The sequence below is a fragment of the Mus caroli genome, chromosome 1 (genome assembly GCF_900094665.2).
Source record: "Mus caroli chromosome 1, CAROLI_EIJ_v1.1, whole genome shotgun sequence".
Classification (NCBI taxonomy): Eukaryota; Metazoa; Chordata; class Mammalia; order Rodentia; family Muridae; genus Mus; species Mus caroli.
In genome coordinates this window covers 86,194,423-86,202,930 of record NC_034570.1, presented here as the reverse complement: position 1 = coordinate 86,202,930, position 8,508 = coordinate 86,194,423, and the positions used below count along the sequence as shown (strand labels likewise).

Genomic DNA, 8,508 nt, shown 5'->3' with positions numbered 1-8,508 from the left:
AGACAGGGTTTTTCTGTAGCCCTGGCTGTCCTGGAACTCACTTTGTAGACTAGGCTGGCCTAGAACTCAGAAATCCGACTACCTCTGTCTCCCAAGTGCTGGGATTAAGGGTGTGCCCCACCACACCCGGCTCCCAGCTGAGTCCGTAAAAAGTCTGCCTACATAGTGACCCATAGCCACCCTTGTAGCAGTGCTCCCGGCAGGTTGAACTCTTTGGATCCAAGAATGAAAGACACACACTCACACCATTTAATTTTAAAATGCCTGGTCAGTTCTATTCTCTGCCTGCTACCCCAGGCCCAATCAGGGAAGTGGCCAGTGGCCACTTATCTTGATTCTTACATGGTTCTATGGCTCTCTTTCCTGCAGCTCTAAATCTGATCCATCATGGTGATCTTCTGGCTCCTCTCTCCCTCGAGTCCTAGCCCAGGCAAATCTTAAGGGTTCCTACCCGCCTTCCTTTTCTCAGCCATTGGTCACTGACATCTTTATTGATTGATCAAAAACCAACTGGAGACAAGGGCCTTCAGTGTTTGGATATGCAGATTCCCAATTAAATCAAAACATTGGAACCAACCCCCAACACACCCACCCTATCAGAGACACGAAGTGATTTTTTTTCCTTTACTTTTCATGGCATGAACCTCAGAAGCTTCCTGGAGGCAATATAGGTAGATGTCCATGAAACTATGGGTGAGGAAATCAGGACTGTGGCTCCTAGCAGGTTCTCATGCTTGCCCTCCTTCTGCAGTTCATGCAAGTCACACGAGGTTCCTGCCAACCAGTGTCTCTTGTAGTTTTTGCCCCAAAAGCACCGATCTGAGCTGTACTTCTGTATTAGGGGAGCTGTCAGTGGACTTGTCTTTCTAACCGAGTAACTTTTGTTTCTTCTGTATTTCTTGTAAGATTGAAATATGATCAATAGTTCTCTCTTCTACCCCACTTCTTTCCCCCCTCATTATTATTACTATTGTTGTTGTTGTTATTGTTATATAGGGTTTTTGTCTTGTTTTGGGTTGATTTTGTGGGGTTTTTGTTTTTGTTTTGGTGGTGGTGGTGGTGGTGGTGGTGGTGGTGGTTTGTTGAAACAGGACCTCTCTACATAGCCCTGACTCTCCTGAAACTTACTACATTGACCAGGCTGGTCTTGAACTCACAGAGATCCACCTGCCTCTACCTCCGAGTGCAGGGATTAAATGTGTATGCCACCAAGCATACCATCCCCCACCCCACCCCACCCTTTCTAAACAGGTTCTTACTAATGTAATTCTGGCTGGCCTGTGCTCCCAGTGTAGTCCAGACTGGACTCTAGCAGTGTTCTTGCCTTTGTGTTCCAAGTGTTGGGATTAGAGTATATGCCACCACACTTGAGCCACTTATTGTGTCTTAGAGTTGACCCTACAAGTCCCCAACGTCATTGTTAAATGTGTTCATTGCTAGGTTTCTACTGCTGTGAGCAACACCATGACCACCTTCTCACCTTAGAGAGGAAGGGATTTATTTCAGGAACTGAAGCAGAGGCCATGGAGGAACTCTTCTTTCTGGCTTGCTCCCATGGTTGCTCAGCCTGCTTTCTTATACCATCCAGGACTTCTTGTCTAGGGATGACACTGCCCCCCATGCGCTTGGCCCTCCCCATTATTAATCAAGAAAATATCCAGAAAATCAATTGTAGACTTACGTACAGGCATTCTAACGGTGGCATTTTCTCTTCTTACCAGACTGAGGGGTTTCTTCCCATCTTCCCAGATAACTTTAGCATGTGTCAAGTTGACCAAAAAAAGAAATGAACCATTTATTAGAGTCTGTCATTCTAATAGTCTCAGTGGACTAACTAAATAATCAAACATAATCTTTGCAGAGACTAATATTAGAGCCTGTTTTATATGTTTTGTTGAATTCTGTAGGAGTTCTGTTTTCCATTCATCATCTCCAGCTTTCCTGTGTCCCTGTGTTCCCATTTCTGTTGTGAATGGTCAGTTGGACCTGGCTGTCATGTTGACACTAGTAGGACCCAGACCCCACACCTCCTGCTAGCTTCTGCTGGGTGTTTTGGTGTAGTTTTTTAACTTTGTAATACTGTATGATTAGTGTCGTTTTCTCTGCTTGGCACAGCAGGAAACACTGTTACTGTCAGCAGAGCAGTGATGCGATGGTAAGAATCACCAACAGTTTTGTCCCCAGGTCCCAGAAAATATATCTACCCATGTCCTCTCACTGGGTCCCACGACCCTGAAAACTCCCGTGTTTAGAGCTAAGGTAAAAAGAAGAGCATCCTTGAAGAGAGAAGAGTATATGAGGAGCCTAAGCTCCGGGCAGATGTGCGTCCCTTCTGTGCCTGCCCTGCTGTGCATTCTGATTAGTGAGTTGACCCCCTCAGCTCCACTCCATGGAAACAACAGAGGGTAGAGTTCTCATTCTTATCTGGATAGCACAGCTGACTCTCTAGCCTGCTCCTGATTTGTAAAACGCAGCTAGCTCAGTTTCCAAATCTCCTTAGCTCTAAAGCTCTGTAATCTCCCAGGCTGTCTTTGTCTTCCACATTCTTCTGAGGCTTAGTCTTTTATAGTAGACTACAATTCCCAGAATGCTCTCTTTGGATTGGCATTCATTTCCTGCAATGCCTTAACAGCCAGGTGCACACGTTTCCCGTCAATTGGCAGAAAATAACCTTGAGGAACCTTGACGGAGTGTGTCGGAGTTCAGAAAACTTAGGGATGGGTAAGCTTGTTTTCATGTTTAGGCCACTTATTACAGAAAATCTAAGTTTTATTTTTGCAGTTTAAGATTTTAATAAAAAGAAAACTTAAATCAAAAGAAAATTCATAGAAAAGCCTGTCTAGTTTTTTTTAAGAGATTGAAAGCTACAAATAGGCTAGATCCTTATACTTTTTTGTTTTGTTTTTCTCCTAATGAAGTTGAATTTATATACAGTAAAACACAAAGTTCTTGATGCTCTAGTCTGATGGATTTCCACACATGTAGAATCCATAACTGGACGTTTGGGTTACAGAATGGTCTCTGCTACCCCACACATCAGTGAAGGCAGTGGCAGCAGTTGCAGGCAGGGGGTTGGGGGTAGTAGAAGAGCAGAGAGAAGGAGCCAGCCCATCCAGGGTGCTCCAAGTTTACTGCCAGGGTGGACACACTGATTGTTCAGCGCCCACCTGCTGTCACCTGTCCAAATTGGCATCCTTTAAGGAGTGGTCTGTGTCGGGTTGAGGGGGAGCCCAGGGCTCAGATAGATGCTGCTTTCCAGAGCCTTCCTACACTGCACTGTGCCTGGACCTCGGCACTGAGCATCCTGGTGTGCAGACACAACGGCACGCCCTTTGTTTCCAATCATGGACTTCCTACTCACCATCAGAGAGTCCTGTTGTCCTGGGTCTCCTTTCGCTTGACAAGTGTCACTGCACAACTCAGGAATCTTGCATGTCACAGGATTGGTGGTGCCTGGGTTTGCAGTTCTTCCTCCAGAAGGACCAGCTGAACTTCTGTTTATAAAGTGGCTGCCATAGCCGAGTGCATTGTCCCATGTCACGTTGATTCACAGGTACCTGCTTAATGGACTTTAGCCAGAACCTGGGCAAGGCAGCAAGCTAGCTGTAGCCCTCAGCAGTCTTTCCTGCCTTGTTTTCAGGTAGATGCCCACCCTATGCCATGGTGCCCACCTGCCGGGCAGGCTGTCCCTGGTGATTCTAGCCCAAGGCTACTACCCAGTTCTGTCCTTGTGGCCCACATAGCTTTACTCTGCCCTGCCATCCCCTTCCTTCCCTTTTGTGTCCTCCCCACCCTATTGTGGGACACCTCTACTTTGTTTACTGCGTGGTATCACCCTATGCCTTTCCATCTTCTGGTTCTGATAATTCTATCCTGCCAGCCCCAGATTTGCAATTTGCAGTTTATCCTCATTACAGTGTCATTGAAAGGATAAAAGGACATAGTGCCCTGGGACAGCAGACATAGCTAGACCCTACCTCAGACCCACAGGCCAGTGTGCCAGGCAGTGAGCAGCCTGGTAGCTTTGCTCTTTGCCACTACCTATCTTAGCCATGCAGCCCCTCAGACTCCCTCAACATCTATGTCCCTTTTCTCTACTGATATCCGTTCCTTAATAGCATGTTCCACATTTCTAGTTTCTCCACAGCCTCCCCTCTGCAGGCTCTTCCTATCTGTCCCTTAGTGATAACCTTTTTTTTTTTTTCCATTTAATCAAAATGGTTTTAGTGAGTGTCTCCACCTAGTTTTTTGTTGTTGTTGTTGTTTGTTTTGTTTTTATTATTATATGTAAATACATTGTAGCTGTCTTCAGACACTCCAGAAGAGAGCATCAGATTTTGTTACGGATGGTTGTGAGCCACCATGTGGTTGCTGGGATTTGAACTCAGGACCTTTGGGAGAGCAGTCGGCATTCTTAACCGCTGAGCCATCTCACCAGCCCCTCCACCTAGTTTTTATTTTATGTGTTATGGGTCTTTTGTCTACATGTATGTTTGTACACTTCATGCATGCAGTGCCTACAGAGCCCAGAAAAGGGTATCATGCCCTGGGACTGGAATTCCAGACAGTTCTAAGGCACTGAAATGAAACCTACATCCTCTGGAAGAATAGGCTCTTAACAGTGAGCCATCTCTCCAGCCCCTCCACCTGATATTGGGAGAGGTAAGAAGACACTCAAGGACCCTACTTCTACACAAAAACCTTCTGGCTCTGAGGACTTGGTTCAACCTGACCAAGCTTTGCAGAAGTGCATTTCCTGCCCTGGGTTAGTATGTTCCACCCCGTGCTCACCTAGCTCTCACAGGTATTTCATGTCAGGATCTGCTGCCTGCTTCCTGTGCTCTTTGTTGAGCTGTGTAACCCAGCACTTCCTCAGTGGGATAACTCCTGTAGCACTAGTTGTTTTCTGGAACCTGTTCCCAGGGTGAGTCTAAACAGCAGGAAGGCTATTCTGAGATGTAGCTGAGAGCTATATAGATTAGTCCAAAATACCCAGGGCCTTTTCAGCCTCTACCCAAAGGAAAGGATAGTGGAGGGAGGGACACCATGCCCAACAGTGCCATGCCTAACTAATTAGTAGATCAAACAGCCAGGGCAAGAATATGTGGTTCATACCACCAGTTGTTTATAATTGAACAGGTCAGTTGTTATATCCCCAAATCAGTGTCTTAACTTACTGAAATACTAAAGTTAGCAATATCGCAACAGTGGATCTGTGTCCCGGCATGACATGTCCTGGGCTCCTAGGTCTCCTGAGCCATCCATTTCTCCAGTCCCTATCTTAAACTCTTTAGTAACTGCTTTAAGAAGGTAAAGGAAACTAGCATAATTAATTTTAACAATTATGTTACTTGACATCATTATCCAAAGTGCCATCATCTCTCTAAGTGGCTGGTAGCTTTTTGTTTTGGGATACTGGAAATTATTTTTCTGGACTGAGTTTTGGGAAGCCTGCTGTATGTCTGGGGAAGCCACACCTCTAGTGCTACAGAGTTGGCCACCTCAGGTGTGCAGCAAGCATAGGGTGCTGGAAGCTGAGGCAAGCGGTGAGATAGCACCCTTGTCCTTTCCTTGTGGGCTTGTCTGTTAGCCCTGTTTCTCCACTATGGACAACACTGACTTGCTTTCCCTCTGTGCAGTGGGAACCCTGAACATTTCCCAAGGGTGGAATCAGACAATCCCTGCTCCTGGTCTGATGTCTCCCACCCAGGCTGGCCTCTTGTGGTTCAGTTGAGACTCGTTTGCTTTTACGACTGAATAATGTTCCTCCTCTGGACATGCTGTGTGGCGGCTCACTCGGCAGGCATTGGATGTGAATTCTACTTGTGGCTGCAGTGAAGAACAGCCTGCAGCTGCACATAGTTAGGTCTAACTTTGGTGGGGACTTAATTTCTATTGGACCTGTCCCTGGGGGTAAAGCTATTGCTGGGTCCTACTCTATGCTCACCTTTTTAAAATGGTAATTTTTAAATTTATGTATATTATTGTGGCCCATAGTTTGGACTTGCGGGAGGTATGTTTGTTTCATTTTGCAGTGTTGTTTCAAGTTCGTGTGTTCTGGGTAAGCTCTGTTCACATGTGTGTTCTGAAACTGCAGCGTGTCTTCCCATTAACAGCCTTTGCCACACTGCCTGTGCCTGTGCCTTCACTTTTACATTCTTCCGTTGCTCCCTAGTTGTCTTCGTTATTTTTCCACTGCTGTGAGGGAACACCACAAGTACAGCAACTTCCAGAATAAAGAGTTTATTTGATCTTATGATTTCCCGAGGATAAGACATGGCAGGAAGTGGCAGGCATGGTGAGGCCATCCCTCCTAAACCTGCCCCAAGTGAGGACCAAGAGTTCAAATGCCTAATACTATGGAGAACATTTGTTATTTATACTGCTCTGGGGTTTTGCTTCATCTTTCTTCTTCCCTGAGTTAGGCTCACTCACACCCCACCTTTTGGTCTTTGGTATTTATGGAGACTGGTCTTACGCAGGCAACAGCGTTGAGATGTTAAGGGTATAGTAGTTGGACATGGTAGCTCATCCCCGGGACTCTGAAAGGTGAACAGCAGCATCTCATGGTCAGCTGGAGTCACAAGAACTGAAGAGATGGCTTAGTGGTTAGAAGTGCTCACTGCTCTTCCAGAGGACCTGAGTCCAGGCCAACACCCATTTGTGGGAGTTTGCACTCTCCTCTCACTCTGTGGGCTCTAGGGATCCACCTCAGGTCAGCATGCTTCAAGCTGAGCACCCTCGCCTTTTTAATTACTTTAATTCCTGGGAGAGGCAGAAATGATGCTGCATCCCGGATTGATCCTCTGACAGATTGGAGGAAGAAAGAGCAAGACCAGTGTTAGTCTCTCCCTGTCTTGTTTTTTTCCTTCTTTCTCTGCCCTCCCTCTTCTAGTCTGTGTCTCTCATCTGACATTTGAGAACCGTCCTCCCTTGCTCTCACTGTCTGGGAAGCAGTGTGAAGACAGAAGCAGGGCCTGAGCGTGTTTCTGCTGGAGGAACATGTCACTCAGTACTGACTCAGACAGAAGAACCTCAGGAGGGAGGGCTGAGTGACCCTAACAGGGTCTAAAACAAGGACAACGCCAGACACAAGTTAGGGGCTGCAGAGGACACTGGGGATCAGAAGAGGCATCATGGATTCCGACAAGGGCTGTCTGGTCTGGAACTTGTAATGCTGATTGAGACTTCCTCAATATGGTGTATGTGACTAGAGCCAGGTGTGGGTTGTGAACATTAGTGCAGGGCTGCATTCCAGCTCTGCCTCTTGAGAGGGTACTTGACACCTTCCTGGGAAGCCAAAGTGTTTCCTGGGGTCACCTACACAGCTTCACCCTGTCCTGAGTGTGCCCAGTCAGGAGACTGCTCTGCCTGTTGTTGCAAGCCTCCCACCCTAGGGGGCAGACCTAGATCATCCTTATCCTGCCTGCAGGGGGAACAAAATGAAAGAGGAGGAGAATGGAGAAGACACTGCCAACTGTCAGGCACAGAACCTCACAAGACATGCATCCTTGTGCATGAGAGACACATGCAAGTTTATAGGCACCCAAACCGACCGAGTAGGGCATCAGTGTTGTCCTACACCAAAGGCCTTAGGTGTTGTTGGAGATCATGACATTGAGTGAGGCAGCAGACTTCCCTGTCTTGCTCAAAATGACTGAGTTCCCTATGCCCTGTTTTGGAATAGTTTGAGATCACAAACCCCACTGGAGTGTTTTCTAGCCAACCCCTGCCCCTTGAGGTAGAGGCTTCAACTAAGGTGTGGAGGCTAACTAAGTACCCTAAAGGTAGGGGAGTAGACAGGAGCTTGGTCTGCCTGTTCTCCAGTAAAAAGATCCAGAATTAGACCTGTTGCACTCACATAGACTCACAAAAATTTATGTAAATAAAAACAATACATTAAATTTTTGTGTTACATTTATATATTTTATTTTATGTGAAAATGTTTTGCCTGCATACATGTATGTGTACCAAGGGTGTGCTTGGTGCCTGAAGAGGTCATAAAACAGCATCAAGTTTCCTGGGACTGGAGTTATGGATGGGCGTGTGGTGCTAGGAACTGAGCCTTAGTCCTCCCCAGAGCAAGAAGTGCTTTGTTTTTTAAAAAGATTTATTGATTTATTTTATGTATAAAGAATACACCATTGCTTTGGTGACACACCAGAAGAGGGCATCAGATCCCATTACAGATGGTTGTGAGCCCCCATGTGGTTGCTGCAAGAAGGGCTAATAGCTAGACCATTTCTCTGACCCAATAACAAACATTTTTAAGTTCTGTCCCGATGACTCAGTGAGTAAAAGCACTTGCTGCCCAGTCTGTTGAGCCTGCATTCAGTTCCTGGACCCCACATGCTGGGAGACAACTGACTCCTCTACGTTGTCTTCTCTGCCTGTGTTCTTCCCAAGGCTGACCTAGTTGTCTTGGAGAACACATTCCGAGCTGTTGGTCTGGAAAGGCTGTGTGTGTGTGAGAGTGTGTGTGTGTGTGTGTGTGAGTGAGTGTGTGTG

At 46.5% G+C, this 8,508-nt stretch overlaps 1 protein-coding gene across 2 annotated transcripts in view; it reads left to right on the top strand.

The window, feature by feature from the left end:
• Thap4 (THAP domain containing 4) overlaps positions 1 to 8,508 on the top strand; it is a 49,409-nt gene that overhangs the window by 20,241 nt on the left and 20,660 nt on the right. Inside the window, exon 1 of one of the 2 annotated variants that reach the window (XM_021160222.2) lies at positions 2,616 to 2,721. The exons of the other annotated variant lie outside the window; for it this stretch is intronic. Within the exon in view, the coding sequence (XP_021015881.1) occupies positions 2,718 to 2,721 (4 nt within the window). The 5' untranslated portion in view covers positions 2,616 to 2,717. Of the gene's footprint in view, positions 1 to 2,615; positions 2,722 to 8,508 lie in introns of those variants that run through there. 2 annotated transcript variants of the gene reach the window in all.